General features: G+C 46.6%; 3 protein-coding genes across 4 annotated transcripts in view; 2 read left to right on the forward strand and 1 right to left on the reverse strand.

Moving 5' to 3' along the window:
• RABGAP1 (RAB GTPase activating protein 1) overlaps positions 1-3510 on the reverse strand; it is a 62989-nt gene extending 59479 nt beyond the window's left edge. The window contains exon 1 of the mRNA XM_082295254.1: positions 3414-3510. The gene's annotated coding sequence lies outside the window, so the exon portion shown is untranslated. The remainder of the gene's footprint in view (positions 1-3413) is intronic.
• Positions 3511-3518: 8 nt separating this feature from the next.
• On the forward strand, positions 3519-10303 carry ZBTB26 (zinc finger and BTB domain containing 26). Of its 2 annotated transcripts, XM_082295255.1 has the most exons (3): positions 3519-3574; positions 3792-3854; positions 5726-10303. In XM_082295255.1, the coding sequence occupies exon 3, from the start codon at positions 5736-5738 to the stop codon at positions 7050-7052; it is 1317 nt and encodes a 438-aa protein (XP_082151381.1). In that variant the 5' UTR covers positions 3519-3574; positions 3792-3854; positions 5726-5735; the 3' UTR covers positions 7053-10303. The 2 variants fall into 2 exon arrangements, with proteins under 2 accessions (XP_082151381.1, XP_082151382.1); XM_082295256.1 differs by lacking the exon at positions 3792-3854 and having other exon boundaries at positions 3527-3574.
• Positions 10304-11332: 1029 nt separating this feature from the next.
• Positions 11333-14405, forward strand: ZBTB6 (zinc finger and BTB domain containing 6). The gene has a single exon (XM_082295378.1). It carries the CDS (start codon positions 11444-11446, stop codon positions 12725-12727), a length of 1284 nt encoding a protein of 427 aa, XP_082151504.1. The 5' UTR covers positions 11333-11443; the 3' UTR covers positions 12728-14405.
• Positions 14406-15258: the final 853 nt, after the last annotated feature.

Below are 15258 nucleotides of genomic sequence, written 5' to 3' on the forward strand. Positions count from 1 at the left end.
AGTTCAGATTAGTTACACAGACTTATAAAATATTTATCTTTTACTTTCCCTCCCTTTCCCAAATATTTGGCACCTGACCTGCAACTTGTGATCGAAGTTTTCCTTCTAAGTTCTGCCAGAATTAATTTAAAAGAGCTTAAAGCAAACAATATATAGAAAAAAGAAAACCTTCCATTTTACGTTACTGGAAGAGGTTGAGGCTTGAATGCCACCTTGAGACATGTACAACAAGTGAAGAAAGGCACTCATAACTATGGCTGGTCTCACTCCATTTCCAAGGAATACCCATTTTCTGGTGTTCAGAACATTCACAGCCACACAAAAGGACAGAGGATGAATGGAAAAATCAGTATTTCAGGTATGAACTTCTTGGACCTGAGAGTCACCAGCAGATGTAGCACCCTTAGGACAGAATTTACAGGGAAATACAACACAAAAATAAGTTCTGGGTTTCCAGGGCAGAAAGGAGAATAAGCATGAGAACAGGTATGCAAACTAGAGAGGAAAAGAGACATTTTTCCCCATTCATATCTTTCTCAGCTTTTGTACCTCAGCTGCAGTTCCTAAAGTGATTCCACAAAGTTCCAATATATCTGATGCAGAATGCATCAGATAAAGAACAATACAGCAATATTAACTAAATTACTGAAGAACAGCAATTCATTTGCTTTAAAAAGCAAAGTCAGAAAGCTTGGCATGCAAAATAAACTCATATCCTCTATCCTCCAAAATATGAAACCACTAAGTATAGTGTTAAAAAACATGGAAAACAAGGTGACATGCAGAAAAGACACTGAGGTGGCTGAAATACCTAAATATAATGTATTTTCTGTTTCTATTCCTCTGGCTCTGTGCACAGCTTAACAATAAATCCAGTATAGTTCAATTTAAAGATACAAAGTTCTGCTTTCTGAGTGTTCATCATTAGCATCTTAGTGTGGGTGAACAGTGGAATTTGTGGCAGAGTTCAGAGGCTTTACAGTGCACTTTGCAGAGTTGTGTTATGACAAAGAACCCAGCCTTCTGTAAGACTCTGAGCTCCTACAGCCTTGGACATCTGTGGGTTTTTCCACCTGTAAAATTCACCCAGTGCACACTCGTTTATTTAAAATACATTGCGAGTCCTGAAAAAAGCCTTGAAAATGCTCCAGGTCAAAGCCTGTGTTTTATCAGAGCTCTGGGAAAAAAACCAAAAAAACAGCGTACAAGAAATCACTAGCAATCTTTTTTCTTCTCACGTATCATGATTAGTCTGCTTAATCAGGTCTGATCTTTACCCACCTTCCCTGTGCAACACATACTCTCAAATGCAACAAGAAGTCCTTGGTACTCAAAATGAAGCAGGAAAGCCAGAGGAATACTGCATGTGAAAACACAGATGTAGGATGACTAAAGAGTAATTAATAAAAAATAACAACTACAAGTCTATCTTTTCTGTTCATTTTACAACACAGTGACAGCCACAGATGCTCCCACTAATTTCAAGAGCCAGAAAGAAAATAAATATTGTTGTTTGGAGATAATGGTGTCTCCAATTCCACCCCTCTCCTCACAGATACCAGGAACATGAGGGAATCATGAGACACTGTATGCAAAATCAGGCATCAGACAAACACAAGAGTTAAGCTAATGCAATCTTTGTTAACAATCCTTAACAGGTTGACAGCTATTGCCAACATCATTTTACTTTCAATCTTAATTTGAACTATCTGCTCAGAGGACAAAACTCTAATTTTAGGCTCTTGTAATCAGTAAATTCCCCATCCCAGAAACATGCAGCCGGTCCTGGGAAATTGCAGTTTATAAAAGAAATGCTGACACTGCCTTAGCCAGCCCAGCACAGGAATGTTGCTGGAATGAATTAACTATGAACAGTTGGTTCATCCACGCGCCACAGCTGACGCTCCCCCAGCATCAGCCCCATCTCTGCGCTGTACAGCCGGGACCGGCAGGACACAGCACAGGCTGGAGGCTGGGAAAAAGGCAGTGCAGCCAGCAGCTAAATAAATTCTGGGGATGATGCTCTACGTACTGCTGGAGTTTCTCTCTTGTTAGGATTCAAACACAAACAGGGAGTTACGCTCACCAGACAACCAGAGCACTTTAAAAATACACTGTGAAAGAACTGAGAAAAAAAGGAGTTACATTCGGTGTGTGCTATTAAACACTGCCTGCATATGGGGCTGGAAATTGGAAGGAAATTCCTATGCCAAGCTCCATTTGTAATTTGTTTACTGTGCACACGAAAGTAAGTTTGCTCAGGTCCTTGACCTTTTAAGAAGAGGCCTTTAAAAAGAATACAGCATTTCTGCAAGTCAATCAGCAGTGGGCAGCTTCTGTAATTACATGTTCTCTAAGTAGCCAAAAGTCTCAGAAATCCTACTGAGTTGCGCTTGAACAAAACCTGCAAGTTGAACAAAATCTGAAATACAGATCAAGCCATACCTGTATGCCCTACCTGTTCTCCAGCTTCTATTCAAGAAATAAACACAATCTTTTTCCTCTGCAAACGTCGCACGTGATCTTTTCTCTCTCTCCAAACCTCTCCTGAATACTTTTTCTACTTCTCCTCCTCTCCCCCAAAATATCTTAATCAGGCAAATCTACACAGAGATAAACCACCAAGTTTACTTCCAGCTGTTCGATATCGACTTAATTTTTGCTGATAAGTGTTTTTAAACCAACTTAACACAATCCCTTTATACTTAATTTTCACCCCTAACTGACACAACCAGTACTTAAAAATTATCTACTGGGGACGTTTCAACTGAAAGAAACACTTCCTTGACAACAAGAAGGAAAAAAAGCACAAAACCCACCGAGGTTACGGTACATAAATCAAACACAGATGCCTACACGCAACGAAGTGCCACATTTTAGGATCCACCTGGAATCGACAGGCAACAACCGACACCCCGCGACACTGAGAGGGAAAGCGGGTACCCGGCCGGTCCCTCCGCGTCAGCCCCGCGGAGCCCCGCGCCGCCCGGGATGGGACGCGGGGGAAAAGCCGGCGGCTCCGGGACACGCTCGACGGGGCCCCGGGGACAGTGACGCGGTCCGAGGAGGGTCCCCACTGTCCCCCCACACCCGCAGCTGGCGAGCTGGAGAGGACGGACCGGGCCCGGCGTCCCCCGCCCGCCCCAGGACCCGGCCCGGCCCTGCGGGACCCGGGGCGGTCTCACGGCCCCGCTCCCGCCGAGGTCGCGGCCGTGCCGGGCAGGGGGGAGGGGGAGGCACCGCGCCGGGGGGGAGACACGGCCCCGGAGGCGAGGGAGGGACCCAGCGGTAGCGGAGCGCAGGACGGCCCCCAGCTCCCGCACACCGTGAGGGAGCGGCGGCCGGGGCAGCGCCGCGGGAGCGCAGCGGGGACGGGGCGGACGCACCCCCGCGGCAGCGCGAGCCGCACCTACCCCGGCCGCCGCCGCCGCTGCTCCCGGTGCCGGGCCTGGGCCGCCGCCGCCTCCCCACGTGACCGGGCGGAGGGGCGGCCCCGCCGGTCCTTCCGGGCGCGGCTCTTCCGGCGGGCGGACAATGCGGTTCCGAGTCGCGGTGCTGGGCTGCGGTGGCGCCTGTAGGTCCCGGCGGGCCGGCGGGGCGCGGGCGGCGGCCCCGGAGCGCGGCGCGGAGCGGCCCGTGGCTCCCGCTGCCCCCGCGGGCCGCGCTCGGAGGGCGGCCCGGCCCAGCCGGGGGCGCGGCGGGGCGCGGGGCCGCCCGGGGGGAGCGGCGGGCGGCCGGGCCCGGCCCGGCGCTGGGGCGGCGGCTCACGGCGGGTCTCCTCCCCTCTCTAGGTCCGTAGCCGGAGGCAGGAGCGGCCGCGGGTGCCAGCACGGGGACGCGGCCCGACGCTACAGGTACCTGCCCCTTCCCTCCCGCGGGGCCGGGCCTGGCGCGGATAGCGGCTTTCCCCGCTCTCGCAAAGGGCATCGCGTTTACGTTGTTTTGGGAAGCTGCGCAGTCTCCCGGCTGAGCTGTGCTGGAATATCCTTTTCCCGGACCCCGGAAAGTAGATGTGAGGAGTCGGTGCCATCTGCGGTCGGCAAAGGCCGAGGAAGCACGTGCTTCCAGCCGGGAGCCATGCACGCCCGACGGGAGCTTCCTTGGTCTGCCACCCTCCCGAGATAGAGGGTTTGGGGTTCATTTGATGCTCTTTTGTAGATCAGTAGTAGTAGAAACTGAATGTGTGCCAAAGCAAGTCACAACTTTTCGATCTGCAGTTTCTTACGATATGGCTCTTGTAATCTGCCAGAGATAGGCTGAATGGCTGGAGTAGCTGTGGTTAACAGCACAGTATAACCATAGCATGGGTGCTTTAACTGCATTCATATTGTATGAATTCCCAAGGTGGAAAAAACAGACTCACAACTGGGCTTCCCTCATCACTTTCCAGAGAAAACACAAGAAGAAACAGTTTCATAACGCCTAAAATACACTGAAGATATACCAGGATGATCTGTTGCTGTCATTTATATTTGCCAAAGGCTGTCGCATCTTAAAATTAAACTTTCAGCCCTAGAAGTGGGGGTGAGTCAGGCAGCACTGATGGTGACTGAGAGACTGGTGGCTGTGCTTTCTGCAGATTTAGCAGAACCGGTTTTACTGCAGAATGATGCTCCCCCTGCTTCCAAACTTTCCACGGTCCCTGGTTTTTGAAGGCTTCTGAAATCCTTCCCTAATTTTTGCATGCCATACATTGGAAGATATGCTTGATGGGTGTGATCAGTGAGGAAGTCGTGTCTCCAAATGCTGTCTGAGCTGCAAACTGAAAAACCCTGATTATTGACTGATGCTTCCAAAAATATTCTTTGAACAGTTGTCTTGTGTGTTTATTCATTTCACTGGGCACGATGCCATCCCTGTGTGTACACCCAGCTGACACTTCATGCCCCAAGAGAGCAGTATCTGCTTTTATCTATAAACTTCAAAACTTCCTTTCTAGCTTTATGTGGTGTTTGTAATAGTTGGGAGGTGTAAGTTTTGCTTTGTTTTGTAATTTTATCTAACCAAATCTTGCATCATTTAGTCTCCTGTTATTTCTTCACTTCCTGCAATCCCAGTGCTCTGGCAGGATTGTGTGAACAGTGGTTCGTCCAGAATCAGTGTAGTCTTACAAATTCTTAAAGCAACTGTTGAAAGACAAAAGAACAGTACTTGGTTTATGGAAGATCCACTGTTCTTCATTCCAAGTACTATCAAAACAAGAAGAAACTTCCTAGAGAAGTGATCTTCCAAATAAAAAGGCAAGAACTGAGGCTTCCTTTATTCCCCAGGTATTCAAACCAGGGAGCCTAGTGGAGGCCATTCTGAAGATTTTTTCTGTAATCTTAGGAAAAGCCTAAACAACCCACAGCAAAGCAACTCCTGCAGAAAAACTTGAAAGACAATCTAATGTGTTAAACCCAGAGCTGCAAAACCCAAAGCTTGCTAAAAATACAGTTTCCCTTTACATCCTAACTCTTTAGGATATTGCTTCAGGAGAATTTCTGTCATAGCATCTCTACTTTATATTCAGGCTTCATTAAATTAAAAAAAAGTTAAAGGTATTGTAAGGTGAGATGTAAACTTGATTTTGTTTTTATTTGTAATGGACTTCAACGTGTATGTAGGATAAAACATAACAGCTGATAAACACCCACTTTATATTATTACTTTAAACCTTTCTAACCTGCCTTTTAGAATCAAAAAGTTCTCATAGTTTGTTTTTTTTTCTGCTGCTTTTCCTTAGGTGTGCCAAAATGTCAGAAAGATCAGATATTCTTCATTTCAAGTTTGACAACTATGGCGATTCAATGTTACAGAAAATGAACAAACTGAGGGAAGAAAACAAATTTTGTGATGTCGTGATCCATATAGATGATGTTGAAGTTCACGGGCATAAAATTGTCTTTGCTGCTGGCTCTCCTTTTTTAAGAGATCAGTTCTTACTGAACGACTCCAGAGATGTAAAAATCTCTATCCTGCAAAGTTCGGAAGTGGGGAGGCAGCTGCTCCTCTCCTGCTACAGTGGCACTCTGGAGTTCCCTGAAATGGAGCTGGTGAACTACCTGACTGCTGCGAGCTTTCTGCAGATGAGCCACATTGTGGAACGGTGCACCCAGGCCCTGTGGAAGTTCATCAAACCCAAGCAGCCACTGGAGAGCAAAGAGTGCGAACAGCAAAGTGACTCTTCTGAGCTGAAGGAGCATCAGGGAGATGACGACTCTCTGCAGCAAGACTCGCCTTGTATTCAGCCTTCAGAAGACAGCATGGACATGGAGGATAGTGACATTCAGATCATCAAGGTGGAGTCCATCGGGGAGGTAACAGAAGTTAGGAATAAGAAGGATCAGAACCAGTTTATTTCGTCTGAACAAAGTGCACTGCATTCGTCAGAGCCTCAACACTTTCTTATCAACTCCACTGTTGAGAACAGAGCAAGTGAAATAGAGCAAAACCACCTGCACAACTATGCCCTTTCATATGCTGGCAGCGATAACATCATTCTGGCCTCTAAAGATATGTTTGGGCCTAACAACCGAGGGATAGACAAAGGCCTCCAATGGCACCATCAGTGTCCAAAGTGCACAAGAGTATTTCGGCATCTGGAAAACTATGCTAACCACTTAAAGATGCATAAACTATTTATGTGTCTGCTCTGTGGCAAGACGTTCACTCAGAAGGGCAATCTCCACCGGCACATGAGAGTGCATGCAGGCATCAAACCATTCCAATGTAAGATCTGTGGGAAAACATTCTCTCAGAAATGTTCCTTACAGGACCACCTCAACCTGCACAGTGGGGACAAGCCCCATAAGTGTAACTACTGTGACATGGTCTTTGCTCATAAGCCTGTTCTGAGGAAACACCTTAAACAGCTGCATGGTAAAAATAGCTTTGACAATGCCAATGAAAGAAACGTGCAAGACATAACGGTGGACTTTGATTCATTCACATGTAGCACTGCTACAGACAGTAAAGTCTGTCAGCAGGCTGATGCCAGCCAGGTACTGGATGCAGGGAAGCTGCCTCAGGCTGTGCTCAGTTTAAGAAACGATAGTACCTGCGTCAATTAAGCAATTAAAACCTGCCCTGTGTAGGGATTGTGACTGAGAGGAGCAAAGCGCTGGTTTGGCTTCTTCCCTAAACTAGTGGTGTGTCCCAAAAGGCTATAGATGGTTGGATTGCAAAACCTGGCAGGTCTTCAGCCATCACTCTTAGTCTTACTCGATATTTTCTGTGAATAGCAATCCTCCTTCAGGTTTCTGTCTGTGTCTCTACTGTGGATTAAGGGGTTAATTGTTTCATTTCTCTCTGATTAGGAGACTCAAGACTAACACCTTTTGAAAGACTGTTGCTGTGGGCTGCAAGTAAACCATCTGCTGTACAGTTAGAGGCCTCTCTGTGTCTGGGCAGATGGAGGAAAGCAAAGAGGACAAGTGTGTGATATAACCTGATTTTTTTTTAAAAAGCACTGGATAACTGAAAACACTCCATATACTTAAATTTAAACTTACCTCTTAAAATTACCTTTCTCTGATCTTACCCCTAGACTCCTGAAGTTGAAATGAAGTATTTTTGTGTCACTTTTTTGCCCTGCCCTTTCTAAACTTATTTCAAGAAACTTCTGCTGCCAATCAATGCTCTCTTAAAAACTCTCAGGGTTTTTAACCTCAACATGCATTATGAAAAGATGAAACCCTAAATGATTTGGCAGGGTTAGCTGATCATTGCATAGAGCTGTTCAAACTGAGGATAAATTGCAGCTCTGGAATGTGAGAAGCTGGTGCCTGGAGTGCAAATAAGACTTGTATACCTGGCATACCTGGGATTTTTAAAGGGCACTTACCAGTGCATGTACTGAGACAAGCTAAACACTTCAAAGCTAAAAATTATCCTCTATCTTCCGTAAGTTTTGAATCAAAAACCACAACAGCTGTTGGGTTTAGAGCAAAGCTGGAGTGGAGAAATACTGCTTTTTGACACTGTGAAAAGAATATTTTTAAAGCTGCAATGTATAACAACTCCATGATTTTTTTTTTTTGCCTTTTTCCTCCTTAGTTCTTTTATGTCTCTCCTTGATGTCTAACAAGGGCCACATGTCACTTAACTTTAAACAAAAATACCTGCTATAAGAACTTAACATAAAGTTTTTTGATTTCTTGAACTTTTTTGAAGTGACCATTAGTGTTTTACAGATGCTAGGATGAGGTATAGGTAGCACAATTTCTATAGGTTAATATATCAGCTATTGACTGTACTCAGCAATACCTCTTGTATACCGCCTTAAACATCAAATGTAGCGGGAATGGCATGTTTATTGGGATTCTGGGGTTATACCATATTGCTTCTCAAAAGTGCTGTGGAATTATCCGCATCCCACTGAGGCTGAAAGAAGTTTAATTTATCTGAGGCACACCATTCCCAGTAGACCAGCACTCTTAGTACTGAAGTGTAGCATAGACTAATAATCAAACGGCTGATCCTCAGCAGAGAACTGCTGTTGGCGTTTGGAGTAAGGATTTCTTCCAATGCAACTCTTTTCCACAAGGTTTGCCGTGAGGCTGAGATTATGCTTCCTACCTAAATGTAGTACTGTTGGTGTGTTTGAATGAGGGGTGGGGGTGAAAGGCTGCTATTGTATGGTTAAAAATGTTAAACAGGTATGACCAAAGGTGTGTTAGAACAACAAGTGTTGTGTATGTCATTATCAAAAGTTGGTCTTGCTCTTCAGTTCTGTGTGTGTAGAAGTCAGGATTTCCTCACGCAGACATTACACTGATGGATGTTAAAACATGTTAATGTTGCAGAATGCTTTCAGAAATCCACATACTTTGAAGTAGAAAAGGAAGGTGATTCTGTGAATCCGTTTTTGCAATTGAGTTCTTGAACTACTGTATTTGACTGTTACATGAACTCTTACATGGACAGCTATGAAGTAAGCAATGGAAATTACATCAGGGCATTGATCTTTCAAGTTGTAGCAAATATATTTAGGCCTAAAGTCTAACTGTCTGAAACTTTTTAAAATTATTGTTCAGGTTCCTGGGGTAGAAGATAGGTTCGCATGGGAAGAACTGTTTTTCCTCTTGAAGCCACCCACTTACAGAGTTGTTTTGAACTAAATTTGACCGTGACAGTTGCATCTGACACTTGCATTCTGTCTTCAGGCAGAACCTTCTGTATTGTTCAAACATTTTGATAATCTATTTTTCACGAAGTAAGTTATAGTGGTATGTCAAGATGAAGATAGACGTGGAGAACAAGAGCTTGCAGAGCCAGGTCGACGTGCTGTAAGGTACTAGTGAACAATCCAAGGCAATATGAATATTGACACGAAAAAGAAAATGGTCTTCTGCCACAGAAAGGAATAAAACTGCACAAATGCTAGAAAACATGGCAGCAAAATGGACAGTATTGAAAGTTTTGTCTATCTGGAAAGTTTTGGTTTTTTTGGAATGATGAAGCTGTAATGTTACTGTAAGGAGAATACAGCTTGTTGAAGTAGCTGTGGGTGACTTGAAGCTGATATGAAGAGACAAGGGGTTTCCTAAGAAACAAAAAAAATTATTTGGTCAAGATACTTGGGTGTTGAGTCCACCCTGTGCTGTGGTGATTTGGACGTCTGCGAAGGCCAAGACTGCTGGGCTGTTCAGTTAAAGGCTGGTGTGGTCGTTTGGTGAGAGCACGGCACACAGAAATAGGAACAAGCAGAAACGCAGAAGACTTTCTTCACTGAAAATGGACACGTCTGTTGGATGAAAAGTGACTTCTACTAATGTCTGTGCTTTTGGCCTGGCAAAAGGGTGCAGACGAAAAGATTTATGCAGGAGATGGCTGCATGACTCCAGAAACACTGGAGCTCTAAGGGCAATGCACCGATGCAAAGTGCACTGGTGGTAGAGTTCATCTAAAATTTGCCCCTATATGGAAAGACAAGTGAAGAGTATAGAAGAGGTATTAGAAAAGCAAAATCTGGCTAATGCTGCTTCTCTGAATTACAGATTAAAATGGAGTGAGAATTATGATAAATGGAATATGCAGAGGCAGCTCGATTATAGAATAAGATGAACTTAATTGTCCATGTATGTGAAATGTTGTCTTCATTGCAATGTCCCGAGTAGTGAAAGATTAGATCCATTGGTTGTTGCTACTGATGCTGCATATTCAGATGAGGACTATGGCAGTTATCATAATCTGTGTGTTACTGTGTAGAATACCATTTGCTGGTAAGTGGATAGTCTCACAACTTAATGTGCTGTACAACTTCCTGCATATCCTAAAAATAACTGAAGTCTATTACAAAAGTATTTTAATAACTCCTCAATATATTAGGATTTTTTTTTATGTTGGCATTTTATTTATTTATATTGTATAGAAGAAGGAATTCTTAGAATTTAGGTTTGCCAGAGGTTTGGGCTCACCACTTCTCTGAGTGATGGTAGCTTGTGTGGCACGTGTTCCTGCAGCACATGCTCCAGCTGCACAGCCTGCTGCATAGATCAGGGATGAGTCTTTCCTCAATTTATTTTTCTTTTAGAAGACATACTTTGCAAGTTAGTAACTGATAAATTTGAAGTGTCAGTCTTTTTCTCCCCTAGATTTTTGGCAAAACTTAGCTGCCGCTGAACTTCCGTTGAAATAATGTAGAAATTAATTGTGTGGGGCTGATTTGGTTTTGGAGTCATTGGGAGGAATAAAAGTGAGGAGGGAGAATCAAAATGTGATACAAACTGAAACTGTTGAGAGAATTCTAAAGTCACGTTAAATGTTAATTTTTAAAAACAAAGAGGGGGACATAGTGGTGCCTCCCGACTTGGTAAGGGGTGAGAAGGCAGGACGGACGCTTTATCCTTTGAGATTGTATAATCGATGGACTGAGCATTAGCTACCTCTTCACTGACTGGGCAAAAGTCTTACACTACGTGTGATAACCAAAGCAGGCGGGTCGGCGGCTGCCGGGCGATGTCCCGTGGCCGTGAAGAAGCCAGCAGCTCGTCCCGGTGGCGTTCGGGGCGGCGGTTCGCCGTTCCCCCGGCGAGTCCCGGCTGATGGCGAGGAGGAGCCCCGGTAGCCGCTCCCCGGGATGCCTTACGGGGGCGGACACGTCGCTACCTCTACCGAACGGTGGGCGAGGCGCGCCCCGGTGCCGGTGCGGTTTCCCCCAGCGGCAGCCGCTGTAGCAGTGCCAAGTCTTTTAATAAACGTGCTGCTAACTCTGTCTGCCGCCGCCTCTCATTTCCACCGCGGTCACGGCGCACCGGGGGCGGGCGGGCGGAAGGGGCGGGCGGGGAAGCGGTTCCGGGGCGCTGCGGCACGAGCGGCACGGGCTGCGGGGAGCGGCCGGGGAGCGGGGCGGAGCGGGAGCGCGGCCGGCGGCCCGGGAGCCCCGGGACAGCGGGTCCTGCCGGCGGCGGGGGTGGGCGGCGCCCGGCGAGACGCTCCAGCGGTGCCCGCGGGTCCCGCCATGGCGGCGGACTCGGAGGTGCTGCACTTCCAGTTCGAGCAGCAGGGCGATGCCGTGCTGCAAAAGATGAACCTCCTGCGGCAGCAGAACCTCTTCTGCGACGTGTCCATCTACATCAACGACACGGAGTTCCAGGGGCACAAGGTGATCTTCGCCGCCTGCTCCACCTTCATGCGGGATCAGTTCCTGCTCAACCAGTCCAGGCAGGTGCGGATCACCATCCTGCAGAGCGCCGAGGTGGGCAGGAAGCTGTTGCTGTCCTGCTACACGGGCGCGCTGGAAGTCAAGAAGAAGGAGCTGTTGAAGTACCTGACGGCCGCGAGTTACCTGCAGATGGTTCACATTGTGGAGAAGTGCACCGAGGCTTTGTCCAAGTACTTGGAGATCGACGCTTCCATGGAGAGCGGTGCCCAGGCTGCTGAGGGGTGCCACTCCTCGGATGCTGAACTGAGGAGCGGGGGTGAGGTGTTAGATAAAGATTGCGAAATAATTGAGATCTCTGAAGACAGCCCAGAGAATGAAGAATACCCCGTGAAACAGGAGGATAGGGATGGCCCACACCCTGCAGCACAGAGCTTGGTGTCGGAAAGGAAGGACACAAAATCCCCAGAAATATCAACAGTGGAAATCGGGTATAAGGATGATGAAATCTGTGTCTTCAGAATGGATTCCATGAGCGTTGCGAATGTAGAAAATGATCATTTTCCTCAGCCTTGCACTTCCTCTAAAACAAATTTATATTTCCCAGAAACCCAGCACTCCTTGATAAACTCTACAGTTGAAAGCAGGAATACAGAAATGTCAGGAAATCACTTTCAGACTTTTGTCGGTGACAATCCGGAAGGAACTTCTAGTGGGGTGAACGGGTTCCAGAGCCTGGAGGATTCTGGCAGCTCATGGCGGCACCAGTGTCCAAAGTGTCCGAGGGGCTTTCTGCACCTCGAGAACTATCTCAGACATTTGAAAATGCACAAACTCTTCCTGTGTTTGCAATGTGGCAAAACATTTACGCAAAAAAAGAATCTCAACAGGCACATCCGGGGGCACATGGGGATCCGGCCCTTCCAGTGCATGGTGTGCTTGAAGACCTTCACTGCCAAGAGCACGCTCCAGGATCACCTCAACATCCACAGCGGGGACAGGCCCTACAAGTGCCACTGCTGTGACATGGACTTTAAACACAAGTCTGCTCTTAAAAAGCATTTGACTTCTGTTCATGGAAGGAACAGCAGCGAAAAGCCAAACCTGAACACTATTACGAAAGTTAAAATAGACTATGATTGATAACTGGGCAATTGTGGAGTCAGACTCCACAAAAAGCTCCTGGCTAGTGAAATTCTAGATGCAATTCCAGTTCCAGATCCCCATGTAATGGAGAGAAGCACAAACAGGTGGCTGGTGATCCAAGACAGGCCTTGGAGCAGGAAACCTGCCTGCTCCGTTAAGGTTGCTATTGCTGTCAGTGAAAAAAGGTGTTTCCTAGTTGAAAGTAAACTGCAAAATACGGGAAATTATTTCATGCTTCTATTATACTGAGCATGTCCTGGTCCCCCAAGGATGTTTTATATTCCTTGTTTCAAGGGCAGGCACTGCTGACATTCAGACTATTACTGATACTGCAATAAGCTGAAGCCTGAGCCATGGTGTTGGTGAAAACAGCTGAGGGATGGGGGTGTTTGTATTTATTCAGTGAGTCAGTTGTTCCCATCCAGTTTCTGGATCATTCATGGTGAAATCACCTCCTTCTTCCTTGCCCAAACTTCACTAGATCTTCCAACAGAAAGAAGGTGTGTTTTCATACTCAAGTCTGTGATGTTTTAAGGACACACAACAAATGAAAACTAATTAAGGAAGCTCTCAAATTGCCTCTGACAAATAGAGAATTGGTAAAAGAGAAAGAAACAAGCAGTATTGCCTTGCAGTTTATTTGTAACTGGATAGTCCCATGAAAAGGACTTGCTTTTAGTTTTATCAAGTTCTGAATTTTTATAAACTTCTTTCTTCTAATAGTGGGATTTTTTTCTGTCATACCAATGTATTTGATAAGTTTAGTTCTGTTTGTTGCATCATAACATTTGCCTTCATTTTTTTACAGATCTTAGCTATATGCACTCGTGAAATTCATCTGTGTGCTGTTGGGTAATCACAGTTTCAATGCTAATTTTGAAAAACAGGCATTTCTGTCTGACTAGCAATGGCTTAGACATAGAGGTCTCATACTCTGATTCTGTGACACGGTAACACAGTAATGATGTGTGATTGCAGAAGTGTGTTTGTGCTTTGTCAAAGGTCATTTTAGTTTCATCACGAGCATCGAGAGCCCTGTGATGCAGAGTCTGTGTCTTTGGCTGGTACATGTTTCTTCCACTTAATGTGATATGAATAAAGAGTCATTTCAGTTGTTAATATGTGATAATAGTACTTACAATTAGCAAAAAGCAGTAGTTCTTACTCTGTCTGTATCACACTTTCCTTCAAGTTTCAGAAGTGCTGTTCCAAGTTCTTGCTCTGAGTCCAGAAGTCTGGCCCAAATGCTTCAGAATCTGGCTGGCTCTAAAATCCAAGACAATAGTTTTTATTGTCAGTTCACTTTCCTTCCCTGTGTCTGTGAGTGCATCAGCCCATTTGGGGTTTTATTGATCAGCTAGGTTAGGGGTTGGGTGTGTACAATGTCTACTGTGCACTTTCCTGTTACTACTTGTTAAGGCATGGTCAGGTGTATGTGCGGGTACTTCCCTCATGAGCACTTCCCTGTGTGCCAAAGGGGAAACAGGCTGATCTTTTGAAGTGTATCTTCTGTGGGAGCAGGTTCCAAGCTATTTTGGTCATGCATGTAAACATGAGAGGGAGTTGTGTTGTGTGACAGGCCACCAGCATGTTCTGTTTGGTGGCTGCAGTGTCTCAGTAAGCTTTGTGAACAAACCCTGGTCTTGTGCACATGTTCACATTAGAGGTGTTTCCTCTCCCCTGCCCGTACATGTAACCATGTCCTGTCATAACACAATAAACGAAATGCAAATAAGGCATTGTGTCAGATATACATCTCGTTTTTTCTGATCACAGTTAATAATTCCTTATTATGCATACCTTAACAGTTAGTATTTCGGCTTGCAAGCCAAACCAACAAGATGCTGTAAACAAAACACGGTGTTCCAGTGGCGGTCATTTAGTAACGCGTTTTTCTGTCCTTCAGACGGCTCTGTCTGACCCACTTGTGCCATGAATTCTTTCCCCGCAGGAGTCACAGCCCTGCACCGCCGTGACCTTGGCTAGGGCTGTGTTATCTCTGCGTGACCGGAGAAGCGGGTGCAGCTGCCGGGTGTTGCTCCAGGGGCTGCCGTGGTGGGGCAGCAGCGCCAGCGCTCCCCTCACCTCGCTGGGCCCCGCCGGCCTGAGGCGGCTCCGGGACAACAGACGTGCGCCAGAGCGCGCCTCCAGTCCTCTCTTCCTCCTCACCGCCAGCAGTAATAAAGACATCAATTGCAATATAGAACAACAGTAAATAATCGACACTAGCGGCGAAAGTTATCAGTTAAAATTTAAAAGGACAATAAATAATCGACGCCAGAGGGCAACGCTGCGCACCGAGGAACCGCTGAGGCGGCTCTGACCGAAGCGCGCCACAAGAGGGCGCTGCCGGCGCCGGCCGCCACTCTGTCACGTCGTCTCTATGATCCCCGCTTCCCCCTGGCGGCGGGGCCCGTGCGACGGGTGCATCTGTACCGCCGTCTCTATGGTAACTCCCTCCCTCCCTCCGCGCGGTCACGTGCGGCGGGCGGCGCGAGGGTCTCGCGAGAGCGGCGTCGCGGGGCGTG

The sequence above is a fragment of the Coloeus monedula genome (assembly GCF_965178545.1).
Source record: "Coloeus monedula genome assembly, chromosome: 21".
Classification (NCBI taxonomy): Eukaryota; Metazoa; Chordata; class Aves; order Passeriformes; family Corvidae; genus Coloeus; species Coloeus monedula.

Coding starts and splice junctions, on each gene's coding strand:
- ZBTB26 (XM_082295255.1), top strand. CDS start 5,736: ATGTCAGAAAGATCAGATATTCTTCATTTCAAGTTTGACAACTATGGC.
- ZBTB6 (XM_082295378.1), top strand. CDS start 11,444: ATGGCGGCGGACTCGGAGGTGCTGCACTTCCAGTTCGAGCAGCAGGGC.